The sequence below is a fragment of the Arachis hypogaea genome, chromosome 15 (genome assembly GCF_003086295.3).
Source record: "Arachis hypogaea cultivar Tifrunner chromosome 15, arahy.Tifrunner.gnm2.J5K5, whole genome shotgun sequence".
NCBI lineage: Eukaryota > Viridiplantae > Streptophyta > Magnoliopsida > Fabales > Fabaceae > Arachis > Arachis hypogaea.
Window position 1 is genome coordinate 22,726,934 of NC_092050.1, and position 20,420 is coordinate 22,747,353.

The 20,420-nt window shown below is 38.5% G+C and overlaps 2 protein-coding genes across 2 annotated transcripts; one reads left to right on the forward strand and one right to left on the reverse strand.

Moving 5' to 3' along the window:
* Nucleotides 1–1,443: 1,443 nt before the first annotated feature.
* Nucleotides 1,444–4,210, forward strand: LOC112749962 (uncharacterized). The gene has a single exon (XM_025798417.3). It carries the CDS (start codon nt 1,772–1,774, stop codon nt 3,674–3,676), a length of 1,905 nt encoding a protein of 634 aa, XP_025654202.1. The 5' UTR covers nt 1,444–1,771; the 3' UTR covers nt 3,677–4,210.
* Nucleotides 4,211–5,335: 1,125 nt separating this feature from the next.
* Nucleotides 5,336–8,465, reverse strand: LOC112749963 (F-box protein At1g70590). The gene is made up of 4 exons (XM_025798419.3): nt 7,689–8,465; nt 6,877–7,010; nt 6,540–6,722; nt 5,336–5,752 (listed from the first exon to the last, which is right to left on the reverse strand). The coding sequence occupies exons 1-4, from the start codon at nt 8,227–8,229 to the stop codon at nt 5,588–5,590; spliced, it is 1,023 nt and encodes a 340-aa protein (XP_025654204.1). The 5' UTR covers nt 8,230–8,465; the 3' UTR covers nt 5,336–5,587.
* Nucleotides 8,466–20,420: the final 11,955 nt, after the last annotated feature.

Genomic DNA, 20,420 nt, shown 5'->3' on the forward strand with positions numbered 1-20,420 from the left:
AAATGATAAAAATAAAATACTAAAAATCTCTGGTGGCTATGGATCTAAAAAATTAGGTATTTTCAAAAAAAAAGAGAAAGTTAAAATCCAGTTTCAGTGGCTGAGTGCTAGTTTAATATTAATCGGCATAACCATTTTTTTTTAATGGAAATGAGAGGGATCTACCTCCTTATTTTTTACTTTTGGATTTTTTCTAACATAATGTGTCCACTCTTATTTGTGGTTTGTTTTTTGTGATTCTGGGTATTTTTCAACCCCGAGTCTAAACACTTTTGTTTGTATATGATTTTGTTTGGGATTATCTTTTCGGACCTTTTTGAAATAGTAACCTTTTGCCCATTTTGCATGGAGATAGAGGGGGATGCTTCTACATGCATACCAACTTCATTAGGAAGCTCCGTGACATCCTCGTCATTATCACTTAATACATTGAACTTGGAGTCATTATTATCTGAATTATTTCCTTTCATACTTAATGTTTCTTCCCTATTCTTAGCATATCCCATTGTACCCATTATTCTTCCCATTTTTTCTTTGCATAGGGAGTCTAACCATCATCCATGGCTCAAAGTTTGGCGGATCCTGACTCTCTTTTCCTTTGTTGACTCAAATCAACACCTTTCTAATTAGATTGATTAATTTGATTATCGACAACACTTTGATTGTTGTTAATACCGTTTCCATCCACGGCAAGGTTGGATTCATGGTGGTATGCGGTGGCTGTTGGAGCTTCCATGCATAGATCTGATCAGTGGCCATATTTTCTACATGAGAAGTAAATTAAATGGAGACCTTCATATTTGATGTTGAGAACATGACGAAAAACTAAGATTCTGGGTACTAATTGTTTAGATAAGTCAACTTCAACACAAATTCTAGCAAATCTATTACGAGAGTGAATAGAAGTGACCTTGCTGATTTTTAACATGGTTTCAATGGCGGATCTAACCCGTTATAAGATGCGGTGATTATAGAGTTCAATAGAAAAATTTAGAATCCTAATCATGCAGCAATTTTTTTCACAATATTCCTAGAGAAAGGAAAAAGGGTCTCCATCTTTGCACTATAAGATAATGTCCCATTATCATTTACAGTCCACATAACAAGACATGTGAGTAATCTTCATACTGTAAGTGAGATTCGAATCTAAAATCTTTAAATAAAAATGAAAATATTATACCATTTAAACTATAGTATTATAAGTCCTATATTTGAGTGATATATTTTCTATTCTAATTATCATTAAAACACTCCAAATAAATTCAGAAAAGAAACATTGAATAATGCAATGAAATACGGACGAAAATACAGTCAAATACGTTATTTTTTTTTTATTTTCGTTCAGTTTGCTAAATTATATATTTATTTTATTTAAATAAGAAAACCTCTTTTTATATATCAACAAACTTATGAAATTAAATTAATTGCATTCTTCGCAAAAATCCAGGTTAAGAAATGATGTTACTTGGTGTAGTAGTACACAACATCGTTAAAAAGTCTTGAAGTTGGGACAAGAAAATAAAACGTAAACATAAAAACATGCGCATCAGCACAGAGCCGATAGAACAGCACACTACACAGAAAGAAAGAAAGAAGTTCAATTTACAAAAACGCCCAATTCCAATAAACTGATACGCGAGGCGAGACCCGTTTTCCCCCAAACTGGGTCTCTGACTCACCGTAGAGGCGTAGACTCGTTTGACTCTTCCTTCTAACTCTACCACCGCCACCACCATCACCAACCTGACCTCAGTGGCTGCGTCCGTAGGAGATGGCGGCCGTGGCGTCGTCGGAGCAGCAGCAACAGCATCACCAAGAAAAGCGAATCGAGGACGAACTCTCGTACCCGATCATGGTGGCGGAGCGTGTTCGCGCGGCGGCTGACGAGGCTGACTCGTTCAAGACCGAGTGCTCCGACGTCTGGAAGCAGGTCGACCGTCTCCTCCAGATGCTCCGCTCACTCGTCCGCTTCGCCACCTCCGCCGCCTCCTCCCCAGGTGGTCTCCCTCTCTACGAGCGCCCCGTTCGCCGTGTCGCCAGCGAAGCCTCCAAGAACCTCGACCGCGCTCTCTCCCTGGTCCGCAAGTGCAAGCGCCGCTCCATCCTCCGCCGCGTCGTCACCATCGTCTCCGCCGCAGACTTCCGCAAGGTCCTCTCCTACCTCGAAGCTTCCATCGGCGACATGCGCTGGCTGCTCTCCATCCTCGACGCCGACGGCTCCGCGGCGGCCGCAGGCGGAGGTGGCGGCATCGTCCTCTCGCTCCCTCCGATCGCCAGCAACGACCCCATTCTGTCTTGGGTATGGTCTTTCATTGCTAGTGTTCAAATGGGTCAATTGAACGATAGGGTAGAAGCCGCTAATGAACTTGCCTCGCTTGCGAATGATAACGATAGGAACAAGAAGATCATTGTTGAGGAAGGTGGGGTTCCACCTTTGTTGAAGCTCTTGAAAGAGAGTTCTTCTCCGGTTGCGCAAATTGCTGCGGCTAGCGCCTTGTGTAACTTGGCTAATGATTTGGAGAGGGTTAGGGTCATTGTGAGTGAGCTTGGTGTCCCTATTGTTGTGCAGGTTCTTGCTGATTCTCCCATGAAGGTGCAGATACGGGTTGCCCAATTGGTTGCCCGGATGGCCGAGCATGACCCTGTTGCACAGGAGGATTTCGCCCGGGAGAATGCCATTAGGCCTCTTGTTACACTGTTGTCCTTTGATACATTTGTTGATGATCCTATGGGCCAATTGGGCCGTCAGAGCATTCATTCCATTGTTCAGATTAATAGGGAATTCGGGAAGAAGACGGCTATGATGGGTAGGTCTGGTAATCGGCCGTTGACGAATTCTTTCTCAAGTTTTTCACATTCAGAGGGCAGTAGCAGAGGAGGAAATCACAGGAAAGACAGGGAGAATGAGGATCCTGCTGTAAAGCTTCAGCTAAAGGTTAGTTGCGCTGAAGCCTTGTGGATGCTTGCGAGAGGAAGTGTGACCAATAGTAGGAAGATAACCGAAACCAAAGGGATGCTTTGTTTGGCTAAGCTTGTTGAGAAGGAACAGGGGGAGCTGCAGTACAATTGCTTGATGACGATTATGGAGATAACAGCTGCAGCCGAGTCCAATGCTGATCTTCGCCGTGCAGCGTTCAAGACCAACTCTCCTGCTGCTAAAGCTGTGGTGGAACAACTCTTGAGGATAATTAAGGAGGTGGACAACCCGTCCTTGCGAATTCCAGCCATAAAGTCAATTGGTTCATTAGCCAGGACATTTCCTGCTAGAGAGACTAGAGTAATCGGTCCCCTAGTAGCACAGCTGAGTCATAAAAACACAGATGTTGCGGCTGAAGCAGCCATTGCTCTTAACAAGTTTGCTTGTCCAGATAATTTTCTACATGTGGAGCATTCGAAGGCCATAATTGAATTCAATGGAGTCCCGGCACTAATGAGACTGCTAAGGGCCAATGAAATTACACAGTTGCATGGGTTAATTCTCCTATGCTACCTTGCACTACATGCTGGTAACAGCGAATCGTTGGAACAAGCGAGGGTATTGACGGCTCTGGAGGGTGCAGACAGAGCAGTTATAGCACAGCATCCTGAGTTAAGAGAATTAGTGTCCAGAGCATTAATCCACCTCAGTCTGTATCATGCAGGGATGAATTCTCAAAGGATAACATATTTGCCTTGACCACAGTCAGGAGCTAGTTTTCAACCCTGTCTATTTATGGGTTCACTGGTATACTCTTTAGTTAGTTTGCATCTGGTCAACTCTTTGGGTAATAAGAGGGGGTTTTAATTTATAGAAACAAAAGCATACTTAAGAAAAATACATTAGTTTTCAAGTTAGTCTCTTTTTTTCCCCTTTTGTGCAGAGATTGATTTATATTTTGGATAATTTAACTCTTTTTTATCTTTTGCATATGATTTTTCTGTATATTGTCCATCAAATTTGTTTTTCTCCGTTGCCTTTTGATAGTGCAATGTATTAGACTAGGATAAAATTGTTGTGAGGTTTCGATTAGTTTATTGTATGTGGAATGATTCTACTGTCAGAAAGCCTATTCATCACTTAACAGCTTCCTGATCAGTTGTGAGCACATCAATTGTGGTGTGTTAACTGGAATATCCTCTATTCATTCATTATTTGGAACTTTATGGTTACAGAAACAACTTAGTTTCTCACATATTGTTAGAACCAATGAAAATAATAATGCTTTATCAATACTTCTTGTATGTTAAAAGGAACTAGTCGTTGAAATTTTATGCAGCAGGCTTGAATTATTGTGGCTTTATTTTCATCAGATATGCTATTACTGGTTTAGACGCCGTGACTTGATTTATATGTAACTTGTTAATGGTGGCTCTTTTTTCCAAGTTTGCAAACTGCAAAGTGCCTTTTCGTGCTTACTAATACTCTGTCTCTTGCTGTTGTTGTGTGGGAGTGGGACGATATTGAAAAAGAAAAGAGAAAGGTTCCAAATTTGGAAGAACTTGTCTGCAAGTAAAAGGCGTTTTGGTTATATTCCCCATGTAAGAGGGCAAGATGTATTGTATTACCTTCAGATATGTTGATTGAACATGAAACGATTTTTATAAGCAAATTTCCTAACCGCTTATCATTTTATGCAGAGGATCTGAAGCCTGCCTCCTAAAGATTCATTTCTCGACAATAAAATAATAGAACAAATAAGATACAGTATTCACTTAATTCTTTTATCTCTGTAATTTTAGCTAAATGTATGAATATTTTAAGAAAAAAAGTTTAGGAGAGAAAGATTATTGTTAATTTGAAAAGCGGGTATACAAAAATAAGTAAGTGACAATATCAAAGACTATGACACGGTTAGGCAAAGAGTGCCCTTCCCTGGCCAACTTATTATTAGCACATGCATTGGCCTCCCCAATATACAAATTTCATGTGCACATGCCAATCTTCAGCCACCAAATTCCTAATGGCTGAAATTAACTAACTATACATGTCCATTGTCGGTGACAGGAACGCCTAAAACAAAATTTTGAATCACACTTTCAAGTGTCAAATTCTTCAATGCAAAATTACAAGTAGCATTTTCTTCATTTGCATCCTTGCCTAGTGAACAACACGCATAAATTTTCTGCATTCAAATCTCTGGCCATTCCAATCTATGCGACTATGCATCAAATGTATGGAACTTTCACGTAATGGTTAGACTCCTAATTACATACCCAGAAGAGCAGAAGTGTAAATGTTGACTACAACATTATAATGCTTCTATATATGATTCAGGTCAATATGAAACTGCAATCTTCCATGACAGCCTATACATAACACCACCCATCAGAGTATACGCAGACGTGTGAAACTGAATTTTGACAAGTTCAACGTGTGAAAATAAATTATTCCATTTTTAATTTTACATCTTGATATACTGATATAGTATGCTTTGTACGTGCCAGAGCACTAGCTAGGAAGTTATCTATTATACATGGGAAGAACACTTATGTTTGGGATTAGTAAGCATAGCTTGCCGCTTGCTCAGCTACAGCTTTCTTTGTTCTTATGCTTTAGAATGTCTCTGTTGATTTTACACTTAAAGGGGTTGACTGCTGCTGATTTGACTTATTTTGATGGCAGAGCACGCCAGCTGTCAGCGAGATGCATGGCATGATCACGTGAAGCTGCTGAAAGCCGGTGTGAAGCTTCATTCTTGACATGAGAAGCACCTCTTTCACCAGCCCGAGTAGCAAGTTCCAAGTATACCACAGCTTTCATCATGTCTCCCTCCTGTACACATGTAAAACCTTTATCAGGAATACATTTTAATCAAAATATTGTCCACCTTAGACTCAATCAAATCCTCTAGTTTCAATTATCAATTACCATAAGGCTTAAGAATATCTTAGTCCTTGCTGCAATAGTATAAATAAATTCCAAATGGGAATGGAATCAACAACAACAAAGCTATCTCCCTCTAATTTGGGGTTCACTATAATAATAATGTCAACAAATTTCAGAACTGAGGCAAATGATTCTCAAACAGAAATTTGGTGTGGGTGTGGGTGTCCGTGTGTGTCTCCACATATGATACACTTGTAAACTAGCTGAACTAAGGTTAGGACAGAGAGATCAATAAAACAAAGTAATGCATTGATTTCCAGAAAAAGTAAAGGTGATGAAGAAGTCAATATAATATAAAGAAACACCTAGCTGACAATTAACAAGCTTCTAGAACTAGTAAGTATAGAAAAATACCAGATTCAAAATAAAGTGCCTTCCTGCAATGATGTGTGGATTTCATTGAGGAAAGTTAACCCAGACATTTTGCCTGTTTCATTGGATTTGGATCCTCTAAAGTTTGAATTTTACTTTAGAGAGTAAAGTGTGATCTTCTATCCTTGAATAGTTTTTCTTTCATATTTATTTTTGGTCCCACCTATGAAATCAACGGTGAGATATCACACTTTACTCTCTAAAGTGAAATCCAAACTTTAGAGGATCCAAATCCGTTTCATTTACTCTTTAGCTCCACGCTAAAAATGCAAAAGAGTGGTATCAAGAGGTTAGGACTTACCGAGAAGAGAGCCAGTCCATGCTCATACTGAGCTTTACTGTGACCACGATCTGCAGCCCGCTTCATCCATTTTCTTGCCAATTGATTACTGTGTGTCAAGCCATCCCCAAAAGAGTAGCATAAGGAGATATTATACATGGCTCGCACATACCCTCCTTCTGCAGCTTTCAGATACCATCTTGCCTGTTTCAAGGAAAACAAGTTAAAAGCAAAGATCATATAATATATCATGATGACGATGGATCTTAAAAATAGCTGAAACTATAAACTAATTGTAAAACATAGATCCAACTGAAAATGGAAAAATATGCAGATAGGAAAAGGATAGAGCACCCACAGCTTCTTTCATATTGCTCTTGGTCCCACAACTTCGATGCAGAGTGAGTGCAAGTTGGTACTGGGCACGAGCATTCCCACCAACGGAGGCTTTCCGCAACCATTTTATAGCTTCCTCAGTCTTTGGAGGTTCAGCTGTATAGCAAAGGTACAACAACATCAGAAAACTAACCATCAACAAAACTATATTTTGGCAATCTAAAGATAATAATATAACAATAATACACATGCAGGCATAAAGAGTAACCCTCACTCCTAAATACCACGAAACAACAGAAGAATAACTCCTAAGCCTAGATTTCATTTTTCAAGCTAACACTCACAGAATTTATTCCTAGCCACCATCCATCTTGACAAAGAGCCATGAATACCACATAACATAAATTTTTTGGTCAGAAGTCGAAACCACAGGTATAGAGGAAATCCAGTTCAAACCGAAGAGAACCTCTTGGGCAGCAAAACTCTCCATTCCAAGTTTTAACATAGCTGCATATCTGACCAGGGCTTGAACAGTTGAACCAAATAACTTTTGGTCAAGCAAACAAAGGCATCTGTGAGCTGAATTACGTATTCATTGGTTTGTTCCACAGGGAAAGCCTAAAATGACAATGATAATGTACCCAAGTCCAGAAATAATGCAATTCCCAACCTTCCCGCGTTTATTCCCGTGTTCTTTCTGGTGTATTCTAAGCCATTGAATATGAACTAATCTAGTTTGAGCTAAAGTCAACAGACTATGAACAGCACAAATATGCTTTATCCAATATCCACAATTAGAAACTCAACCTTTAAATTAGTTTAGAAAATAAATACCTTGCAAATACGAAATCCCTAAATTGCACTGTGCGGCATGGTTTCCGAGCTCCGCAGATTTCAGGAACAAATCGAGGGCTCTCTGCTTCTCCCCTCTCTCCCAATACATGAGCCCGGCGTCCACCATGGCGAGTGCAGACCCACGCGCCGCCGCCTTCTCGAACGACTCCAGTGCCTTTTCTGCGTTCTGTTTCACCCGTGGGCTTCCGTGCTTGAACTTCTTCCCCCACCGGAGCAGCATCATCGCCTCTCTCAGCGGCCGCAACGCCTCCCACCACGACCGGCACACCACCGACGCCGCCTTCAGGGTTGGGTCATCGAACGACGCTGCTATCTTCGCCATCACGTCGTACGGTAGCGCCGAGAAGCCAGCGCCGACGTCGGAAGGTGCAGCCGGCAAGGGAGGAGGGTGGCTGTGGGAGCAGCGACGAACAAAACGAGTGTGTTTCGCGGCCGAGGAAGAGGACGGGGTGTCGGTTGGGAAGGGGAAAGAGGAGAAGGGTGAGGAAGAGGAGGCGCGTGGCCATGTTCGGTGCTTCATTATGCTCCGGCACGGTGGCGGTGGTGCTAGTGTTAGAGAACGTGTGGCGTGTGGTTTCGTTCAGGAGTGTAAGACACTGAGACGACGTCGCTGTGTTGGGTTTTGGTGAGGCATTTTCATTTCTTTATTTTCATTTTCAATTTCAATTTTGCCTTCGCATCAAAGTCAGCTATGACATGACTTGTAAAATTGATTAATTCATGATCATTTAATAATTTTTTTGTTATTAATTTTCTTACATGTGAATTTCTACTTTTGTTTATTTACGACGAATACAATGTGTTTCTAATAAAACAGAGGAAAAAATGTTTTTTTAATGATTTGTTATTATAATTAATAAATAAAATAATTTATTATTTAATTTTAATCTTACGAAACTCATTATATTTATTTATTTTTATTAAAATAATTTTTAAAAGAGTTAAACCTCAAAGTGGTCCATGAAATTCACAAAATGCACCGATTTAATCCCTGATTTTCCAATTGCACCAAATAAGTCCTCCAGATTGGAAAAAATGCATCAACGTGGTCCCCCTCATATTTTCTGGTCATGTTCGTTGTTGGTGGGAGTGACGTGGCGAATGAGTGCCACGCTGGAGTGTCTACCGGTTGGCTGATGTGGCAAATGAAAGTTTTTATGACCCAATTTGGTCCCTAACCCCTTTTTAAACCCTAACTCACAAGTAGCGCAGCACTTCTTCGTCAGCTACCTTCTTCTTCCTTGGTCATTCTCGTACCCATTGCTTTGCTGGTTGGATGATGGTTGGACGTGCAGATGAAAGAGAGGGAAGTTCTATGCGATCAACCACAAGGAGGCCAAGTCAGAGTAGAGGCACGCGAGTACCAGAGCGGTGTGGGTGTGGGAAACATCCTGTGCTCCGATGGTCTGGAACGGAGACCCACCCAAATAAGCCCTTCTTTGGATGCCCGAATTACAACGTGAGTGTTTTCTGAAGATTTGTTGTTGACTATTTTGATGGTAACTGTTAAATTTCATGTTCACAGAGTAGTGGAAGAAGATGGTGTGGGTTCTTTCAATCGGTAGACATTGAAGAAGATGATAAAGAAAATTTGGAAGACACTGCGGCATACAACAATGAAGAAGTGAGCGTCAGTCTTACTTTGAGGATTGGCAATTTGGAGGCTGAGTTAAGGACCCAGAAATATATGATACAAATGTTAGGGTTGCTGTTTTTCTCTGTTAGTTGTTGTTTTAGTCGTGATGGTAAAAATGTAAGAACTGTGTTTGAAAGCATCTGTTAATGAATGTATGGGAATTGTTTAGCTTATTGGTGTGTTATTTGTAGATAGATTTTACAAAAATAGAATACAAACTGAATGAAGAGAAGAGGTAAATTGATAATAGTAGTTGTAGATTATAAACAAGACATTGTCAATGTAACACAGTATCAATTGACCACATAAGGATAAACAAACTGAAACAGCTACCTGCGAGCATAAACTCTATTATAGTATTTACTACCAGAAAATTAAAATAAACCAAACAGTCTAGCTAAAAGCCATTCCTTTAGAGAAATAACAAAAAAACCCAAAAAATCAACCAATGCCCAAATCCCATATATATTCTTAAACAAGCTGATAGAACATCCAAAATCAAGGATTTTTCTTCCTCGGTGCCTTGACCTGTGGTGTTGGAACAAACTTCATGAACCTTTCCAACCTTGAAGATGTGGCTGCACTTGCTCCTTGCATGGGATCGACAGAAGTAGTTACTGGTTGTTGTGGCGTCCTCCGTTTGGTTAGTAATTTAGGTGGCCTTGTTGTTGGTGGTGGTGGTGCCTGCGTAAAGTGTAATAATTTGTATGAGTTAGTGTGAATAGGGGAGTTAAACATAGGAAGTAAACCACAAATATTTTGGGACCTTTTATACCTCATCTTATGTTTCACCATAGCTTGGTTGGGATAATTCAACCTCTTCAGCTTGCGGTGCAAACACTGGTGGTGGAATGTCAGCTGCTGGTGGTCCCGGAGTGACGGTGTTGCTTGCTTCAGCTGCATGTGTACTCCCAATAGGAGTAGCTTTGGCCTTGGAAGCTGCCACAATAGCTGCTGCAGCTGCAAGAGCAGCAGCAAGCTCATCAGCTCTCTTTTGTTTGCAACCCATCTTGGTGTGGCCCTTTACACCACAATACGTGCATGTGAATGGCTTGAGCTGTCTCTTTAGGGTAACAGTATGCTTAGCTTTCTTGTTTATACTAATACCCTCATCAGCGTCCTTTCTTCTTTTGGTTGTGAGCTTTCCTGGTTTCCGTTTGATGTTTGGAGCCTGGGGCTGACTATATGCTGATTTTTTCCACATGGATTGGCCCGGAAGAGGATTGATGTAATGTTCGTAGGTCTTCCTGTATGAATCTATTGTGACCAAGGGGTGACAGAAATCCTCTGGTCTCCTGTTCACCCGTGCAAGAGCAGCACAGGCATAAACACAGGGAATGCGTATAGCACAAAAGGCAGTTCAAGTCCAGACCATGCCATTTAATAGTTCAAGTAAAAACAGCTTAAACTGAATATGATGATAATGTAAATGAAAATAAATATAATAAAAATAAATATAATTTTAGTGTAACAAAATTTACCTGTTAACATCCAGAACTGGCAGGTGCAAAGTCTTTTTTCTAGATCGACAACCATGTTTGTTGGTTGTCCATGGACCTCAAACTTTTTATAGGCTTCATCCCCAGTCCATATGGGAACCCAATTCTTTGACTCTTTCCTTACCTTTTCTAACCGGCTCTGAATAACTGGAGGAAATTTTTCCACGTGGTTGTTCAACTTTATTTTGTTCTTTGCAATGGACCTCATAACGAACATCCTTACCTCTTTAAGCATTGTGAAGATTGGCTTGTGATGAGCGGATAATTTATACGCTTTTTGGCATTGTTTTTAGTATGTTTTTAGTAGAATCTAGTTACTTGTAGGGATGTTTTCATTAGTTTTTATGTTAAATTCACATTTCTGAACTTTACTATGAGTTTGTGTATTTTTCTGTGATTTCAGGTATTTTCTGGCTGAAATTGAGGGACTTGAGCAAAAATCAGATTCAGAGGTTGAAGAAGGACTACTGATGCTGTTGGATTCTGACCTCCCTACACTCAAAGTGGATTTTCTGGAGCTACAGAACTCAAACTGGCGCGCTTTTAATTGCGTTGGAAAGTAGACATCTAGGGCTTTCCAGCAATATATAATAGTCCATACTTTGGCCGAGTTTAGACGACGTAAAAAGGCGTTGAACGCCAGTTCTACGCTGCTGTCTGGAGTTAAATGCCAGAAACACGTCACAAGCCAGAGTTGAACGCCAGAAATACGTTACAAACTGGCGTTCAACTCCAAGATTGACCTCTACACGTGTAACATTCAAGCTTAGCCCAAGCACACACCAAGTGGGTGCCGGAAGTGGATTTATGCATCAATTACTTACTTCTGTAAACCCTAGTAACTAGTTTAGTATAAATAGGACTTTTTACTATTGTATTAGACATCTTTGATCAGTTTTATGCTATCTTAAACTTTCATGGGGGCTGGCATTCGGCCATGCCTGGACCATTATCACTTATGTATTTTCATACGGTAGAGTTTCTGCACTCCATAGATTAAGGTGTGGAGCTCTGCTGTTCCTCAAAGATTAATGCAAAGTACTACTGTTTTTCTATTCAATTCAACTTATTCTGCTTCTAAGATATTCATTCGCACTTCAATCTGAATGTGATGAACGTGACAATCATCATCATTCCCTATGAACGCGTGCCTGACAACCACTTCCGTTCTACCTTAGATTGAATGAGTATCTCTTGGATCTCTTAATCAGAATCTTCGTGGTATAAGCTAGATTGATGGCGGCATTCATGAGAGTCCGAAAAGTCTAAACCTTGTCTGTGGTATTCCGAGTAGGACTCTGGGATTGAATGACTGTGACGAACTTCAAACTCGCGAGTGCTGGGCGTAGTGACAGACGCAAAAGGAGGGTGAATCCTATTCCAGTATGATCGAGAACCTCAGATGATTAGCCGTGCTGTGACAGAGCATTTGGACCATTTTCACAAGAGGATAGGATGCAGCCATTGGCAAGGGTGATGCCTCCAGACGATTAGCCATGCAGTGACAGCGCATCGGACCATTTTCCAGAGAGGATTAAAAGTAGCCATTGACAACGGTGATGTCCTTACATAAAGCCAGCCGTAGAAAAGAGTAAGACTGATTGGATGAAGACAACGGGAAAGCAGAGATTCAGAGGAACGAAAGTATCTCTATACGCTTATCTGAAATTCTCACCAATGAATTACATAAGTGTTTCTATCCTTATTTTCTATCTATTTATTATTTATGTTCGAAAACTCCATAACTATTTTATATCCACCTGACTGAGATTTACAAGGTGACCATAGCTTGCTTCATACCAACAATCTCCGTGGGATCGACCCTTACTCACGTAAGGTTTATTACTTGGACGACCCAGTGCACTTGCTGGTTAGTTGTATCAAAGTTGTGAATGAAAAACGATTTATTAAGACGTGCGTACAGAGTTTCTGGCACTGTTGCCTGAGATCACAATTTCGTGCACCAGCTTGCTCCTAGCCTCTTTGATCCTTGCGTTGAAGACCTCACATGCGTTGTTGCATATATTATCCAGCTTTGGCCTGTGGCTAAATTGAGACTTCGTCCATGAATGCCTAGGCCACTTGTTAAGGTATGTCCATGCTTCCTCATTTACTCTTTTGATCTTGTTCATGTTGCCAATAAAATCTTGGAAGGTGGTTGATCTTGCAGCATCCCAAAGGAGTCTCCGTAGCTCAAGATCCTTAGAACTATTTGTTGAAATTTTGCCACAGGTGCCATACACAGAAACGATGGTGGACCTGTGGCATGACCTCCTCCACAGCCGCTATCAACCCCTGCAATTGATAGAAAGATATAGCAGACACCAAACACCAAAAATAACCAAAGTTCATCAATAACCAGCCTACCTACATAACCAATCACCCTACATAATCAAACTACCTAATTAATGAAACTACTTAAATGATCAAGGTAACTAAATATTTAGACTACCTAAATAACCAAACAATATACATAACCAAACCATCTATCCTAACAAGTGAAATCAGCAAGTTCCAATTATCCATACCAATTAAGACATAGAAGCAAACAGTTTATACAATAACCAGACATACATTTTGCTTACAAAATAAACTGTCTAACCTTCTGCATATCAGAAATGAAACACCACCCGTTAGCCTTATAGTCTCCTAAATCATCATGGAGTAAATCCAAAAACCATTTCCAATTCTCTTTGTTTTCAATGTTGACTATAGCCCAAGCAACCACATAAATATGGTGATTAGTATCTTATGCAACAGCTGATAATATCTGTCCACCAATCTGCGTCTTTAGAAATGCACTATCGAGGCCGATTAAAGGTCGACACCCGGCTTTAAACCCGTTCTTGCAACCACTCAGGCAGATGTACATTTTATCAAACATGACTTGGCGGTCAGGCATTGGAGTAACCCCAATCCTTACAGTGGATCCCGGATTGGCTTTTAGCAGTGTTTCAGCATAATCCCTTAACAAGACATACTATGCATTTTCATCTCCGTAGACAACATTTTTCGCATCAGCCAAGGCTCTTGCAATTGAATTTCTATGCAATATGAGATCACACTTTGACCTAAAGTATGTTGCAGCCTCACATTGCTTGAAATTAGGGTACTTCCTAACCTTTTTTACCAACTTACTTGCCAGCCAAGCTCTGTTTGCAGCCTTATTAGAATTCTCTCTCGGACATGTATGATCGTCATAAAAAGTCTTGATTTGCCAGCAAGAGTCCTCATGATCCCTTGAGGCGTAAACCACCCATGAGCACTCTTCTACCTGGCACACTGCCCTACACCTCACATTGTCATTCTTTACAAACTTAATCCTCCTACCCTCCTGAATGGTAAACTCTCGCACAGCATCCCTGAAGTCTTGTTTAGTATTAAACTTCATGCCCACTTGCAGTTGCAACTCACCAAATCTCTGACCCTCTTGGAAGATTGGAAACTCATCTGATTCTCCATCAGATTCCAACTCATCTTCAGAATTAGGAGTACTCTTCATCTCCTCCGAGTGCCACGAGTTGGCACAATCAGATTCTGCACCTGGGTCTAGAGCATCATACATCAATCCATCCCTTGGACTTCCTAAAAAACCAAGGTCCACCTCTACATCAGATAAGTCTGCCACAATTGCATCATCATCTTGCATAATAGTATCTTTATACATCTTTTCCTTTTCTTTGGCCATGGCTGAGGCCTTCTTAACCTTCTTGACCTCTTTTCTGATTGGTTGTGTTACCAATTCATCATCACTACTAGAGCTGGCCTCCTGCACAGGGACATAACAATCATCCTCTGAACTACCTTCATCACTACTTGATCCGTTTCCAATTAAATCCACATGATTATTTTGCTTCTCTTTGTTAGCACTCCAATGTCCCCTTGCCTGAGATCTTGTGATTCTTTTAGGTGGGTTAAATTTGGGCTTGGTTTTTGAAGTAAACTTGGGCTTGGGCTTTGGTTGAGTTTTCTTGGGCTTCTGGTTCTGCTTGAGTTTTTTATTCTGCTTGACATTTGGGGTTGTATTGGGCTTTGTGGTGGGTTTTGGGTTGGGTATATGATGGAGTTTGGGGTTCTCATGATTAGCCATGGACTTGGTATCATCATGTATAGGTCTTGTGGTGGGGGTGTTAGTAGGAACTGAGATTGCAATTGGACTGTTTGGAATGGGATTGAAGTAGGAGGAGCTGGGTCAGGATCACATTTGTCATGTGGCATTTCATTTAAGGTATCCTCAGGGGTGTTCTTCTTGTTTAAGTCACCACCAGGCTCCTCTTCTGAAATATAATCCAGACACAGGACAACTTATTTCCCCTCCATCAGTTCAGGTGTCGAAACTCCATATTCGAAATAAACATCGACCACTCCATCATTTCTCTGTGCATGGAAGCACATCTCCCTTAATTCATCATCAGTGGTCAGAGCTCTCAATCCAACCTCCAAGCTCCTCTCCGGAACCAACCACCAGCACTCAACTACCTTGTCATATCCCAACTCCTTAAAATAGTTCCTGACAAAGAAGACGTCAAGTGTATCCTCATCTAAATCTCCTAAGCAAGCTCTATTGTCAGGTGAGTAAACCAACTTTCCATCACCATTCTTCTTAAACATTCCACCATGATGGAATATTATATCCAGCAACTTTTCCATCTGTAATGGAAAAAAAATATACAACATTTTTACTAACATATCGCATCAGCAAACAACAACAGATCATATTCCAAAATTGCTAACTAACAACTACTTCAGTCACTATGCCATTATAGAAATGCCCATATTTTCGGTTTGAAAACAGAGCATTCCGAGAACCCCTACCCACACCACCCAATGCAAAAACCCTAGCTACTAACATAGTATCCATGGTTTCCCATCAATCTACACCAATTTCCCAAGTAAAATCCATAACGATGGATACCTTACCACTATGTAAAACAGAACAAGACTATCTAATATACTGCATGCCTACCTCTGTCACAGGCATGGTTGTCAAACTCTCGAGTTAACTCGTAAATTCATACGAGTTTACGAGTTTAGGTAGTAGAATCGAGTTAACTCAGACACAAACTCGTTTTTGGGTAGACTCGGGTAGACTCGATAAACTCGCATAAACTCGGCCAAACTCGCGAGTTTACGGGCGAGTCAGCAAGTTTGCTTTGTTTGGCCTTTTTTCACAAAAACAGAGCCATTTCGGGCCCCAAAAAAAGAGAAAAAAAGGGAGCAACATATGAACATAACCCTAAACAGCTAAATCCCTCACTTTGCTCGCCGCACTCACTCAGTCACTCTCTTCTCCAAACCCTCTTCGCGTTTCGCCTGTCCTTCGCCGCCATTCGCCATTTTCCATTCTCCAAATAGCTCGTCACAATCTCTCTCTGCTTTTCTCTCATTCTCACTCTCTCATTCTGCTCTCTATTGACTCTGTTATGCATCAAAGCTCATGGATTCGTGGAGCCTCTGCCGTCGCCACGCTACCGTTGTTCGTTGCATTCTCTACCGGTTCGTCATGTCCTCTGCCTGTTAGTTGTGTACTCTGCTGCCGTTCGTTCTTGTCTGCTTGCACAGCACAGCAATGCCTGGTTCCTCAACTGAGCCTAGTCCATTCATTCATTCAGATTTAGATATGTTTAAAAAAAAATAGTTACTGAATTGCTGCATGTTGTAGTTGTTACTTGTTAGTATTAGTTTAGTCTATTCTTAATTGCTACTTCTTGTAATTTGTAGTTGTTACTTGTTAGTGTTAGTTAATTGTTACTTGTTACTGAATCTGAATGTCTGAAACTCTGAAATCTCAAATTTGAATTTACCCACTTTGATAGTGGATAACTTTGCAACTGTTAGTGGATAACTATGTAATAACTGAAGGATTTGAATGTGTGTTCTAGAGTATTTGTTATAATTATAGTATTATGTAAATTTATTAAGTTTTTTTTATATTGAAATTGTTGAGTTTTAATGCCTATATTTGAGTAAACATATATATTATACACGATATATATATTTTTTACAAAAAAATTATAACAGGTAAACTCATACGAGTTTACGAGTCGAGTCTACGAGTCGAGTCTAAGTCAGCTCCACGAGTTTACCTAGACTCATGAGTTTGACAACCTTGGTCACAGGGGATTTCACGCAGAATCTTTGCTCCTTCCTTCACCAATCTTCAGCCAACGCTGACCAGGTTCCTCTAAATTCCAAATTGTTTCACTCCGAAAATCCACACCAGGGCTCTCCAATGCCAGGGTTTGGTGCTTTCAGTTCAAGGAAAGATGAAGAAGACGAAGTGATCTTTGAATATTGGGGGAGGGGGGTTTGAACGTTTTGTATATGCTTACTTGAAACGGTGTCGTCTATTAGTGGGTTTAGCGCCAAAACCCAACATGACGACGTTTTACACTCCTCCAGCGTGGCACTCATTCGCCACGTCACTCCCGCCGGCAACGAACATGACCGAAAAATATGAGGGGGACCACATTGATGATTTTTTCCAATCTGGAGGATTTATTTGGTGCAATTGAGAAGTCAGGGACTAAATCAGTGCATTTTGTGAATCTCAGGGACCACTTTGGAGTTTAACTCATTTTTAAAATGTTTAAATGCACCATCATCAATTCATATTAGGAGTCATACCAAGTATATTCTATATACTGAATATCAAAGGTAATTTTTATTTATAAGGATAAGATACTAAAATATAGATATAGAGATATAGAGATATAAAATTATATTTAACAAATGAGATATAAATAAAAATATTATATTTTAAAATATTAAATTAGTGTATTTTATAATACTAAATAGAGACATAATTTATTTTTTATTTTTTGATTATTATTATCAAATTTTTATAATTATATTTTTTATTATTTTATTTTTTATTTTAAATTTTGTGTAAAATAAAAAATAAATTAAATTATTTATTATTTATTATTTATTTTATTTTATATTTAGTTTACTACTAAACAAAATACAAAAATATTAATTTTTGTATCTTATATTAATTTTTATTTTTTTATATTTTGATTTCAGTATCTTATCTTATCATATTCTTAAAATAAAAAACAAACTAAGATAACAGTTAAACTCTCACCATAATAATTAATTACGCATTAACATTCATGGTTATAAAAGTGAAAGATTAATTTGTCTAAAATTTACAAACTAAACTAAATCTTATTAAAAAGAGAACTATGATAAATCACATGGTAATATTTTGATGGAGAAATTATTATTCTGTACCTCGTCGTTTTCATATATTTATATGAAAAAGTAAATATTTATTATAAAAAAATAAACATATATAACTTACTAAAATAAATATATATAAAATAATAAAAATTAAATCTGTTTTATCTATTTTTACAAAGGATTATAGATTATTTTTAAAGAAAAAACTAAATGATAATCTGACTTTATTTATTTAATTTTTTAATCATTTTCACCCAAAACTACACAATTTAGATATGAAAAAAAAAGACTTATACATATCTAAATAAAGAAAATAATCAGGGCAAAACTGTTATTATTTTATATATAATGAACCGTGTGATCTTATGAAAAAATAAACAGCAGTCGGATTAAATATTTATTTAAAAGTAAATCTGTACTGTTAAAAGAAAAATATGCAATGCTATTTAAAATTAAAATATTTTTATAGTAATATATATATATATATATATATATATATATATATATATATATATATATATATATATATATATATATATATATATATATATATATCCTTCCACTACAATATTTTAGAATTGAGATAACATTTAAAAAATGTTGTCTAAAAGTTGAGAAAATGTTATCTTTGATCTAAAGTAACATTTTGGGAATATATATATATATATATATATATATATATATATATATATATATATATATATATATATATATATATATATATATCCTTCCACTACAATATTTTAGAATTGAGATAACATTTAAAAAATATTGTCTAAAAGTTGAGAAAATGTTATCTTTGATCTAAAGTAACATTTTGGGAACCTTGCAGATGCGGCTGTTGCAACACTTTTTTACTTCAAAAACAACATTTCTAAAGACAACCTTTTAGAAACGTTACCTAAATAACTGTTTCTGAAGTGTGTTTTAGGCAATATTTTACATTTGTTCATTTAGCTGTCATGCTTTAGCTTCTAGCAAAAAGTGCTACCTCCTCTTTTGAGTATATAATACGTTGAAGTGTTGCCTATTATTTAGAATATGCAACACGTTGAAACGTTACCTATTTATTTGAATTTGTAACCTGTTGTTGCCTTTAAACTAAACATGCACTCCAAGTGTTTGATAAAATACTTGGACAAGTTATGGAGTAGAATTTTTAACTCTTGGCTTGGATTGGTAACTTGGATGACCTTGAGTTACTAATGTCCAAGATGATTGATAATTTAGAGATTTTAATTAATCTTATTTCCATTGATGCTAATCTTTTGCTAATTCAATTAGTAAGTCGATTAGGATTTATGGATTAGGATTAATTAAGCCCGGTTGACTTTTCTCACCGTTTAGAGGTTGACGAATTGGATTTGCTCTTTGTAATTATCATGTTGTGGTTAGTGATAAGGATCGTGATCCTTAACTATCAATCCTTACCAAGATCTTTCTTAGTTAATTTCTTTCTGAGTCCTGCTAGGGAGCCAATGGAATATTTGTACAATGGGCTATACGAGTTACAAAATGAACATCACCCATAATATCCAGAATAACCATCCGGGTACTAGGAATAATAAACATCTCATATCATAAAACCACTCATCCCAAAAGCTTAAGCTAATTTTGAGGTTCACCAAGGATCGAACTCTTGACCTTTCAGATTTAGAGCTTTGATACCATGTCATGATACCACTCATCCCAAAAGCTTATACTGATGGGAAAAAGTAACACTAATGGTTATATCTCTAATACTCCCTAAACCTCCATTGGTTCCTTATACTTTCCATTTCTTTAATTGTGTTAGTTCAATTCCCTTTGCTATTTAGCTATTACTTGCTCATTTAATTTCTTGCTATTTATATTTCTTATTGTTGCTATCAAATCTCCGATTTTCCATAGCCAATGATACGCACACCTGACTGCAATTCTGTGAGGAATAACCCAAGATTTAAAACTCCCGGTTATTTGATTTGAATTATGACCATTTTTTAACTTTAATTGAGGGTTGTTTGCCGGTTTAGAACTATACTTATGACGAATTCGAGTTTTATAACTTGTGAAATTCTAAGCTGGTATCTAGCCCCCACTAACGGAAGACAATTTTGAAAATGAAGACGATCCATAGATACTCATTGCCATCCCTACTTATGTCCAATATAACTCACATGACCTTCATCTGCCCCGTCAGAATTTATAAAATAAATCTCAACACTTCGCACGTACAAAATACCGCATACCATTCCACCATCCTGCCATACGTGAACATCTTCCAATAGTATATGTAAGTAGGGCTAGAAAACAGGCCAAAATTCGCTGAGTTGGCCTGCGTAATTGGCCAAAAAAGGCAGGCTGGGCTGGAAATTTGAATCCGCCTAACCCGTAGCGCATAATCCGTGGGCT

Coding starts and splice junctions, on each gene's coding strand:
- LOC112749963 (XM_025798419.3), bottom strand. CDS start 8,229: ATGAAGCACCGAACATGGCCACGCGCCTCCTCTTCCTCACCCTTCTCC. Junction 6,723..6,876: donor AGAGCAATATGAAAGAAGCT/GTGGGTGCTCTA, acceptor TCCTTGAAACAG/GCAAGATGGTATCTGAAAGC. Junction 5,753..6,539: donor ATGGACTGGCTCTCTTCTCG/GTAAGTCCTAAC, acceptor ACATGTGTACAG/GAGGGAGACATGATGAAAGC.
- LOC112749962 (XM_025798417.3), top strand. CDS start 1,772: ATGGCGGCCGTGGCGTCGTCGGAGCAGCAGCAACAGCATCACCAAGAA.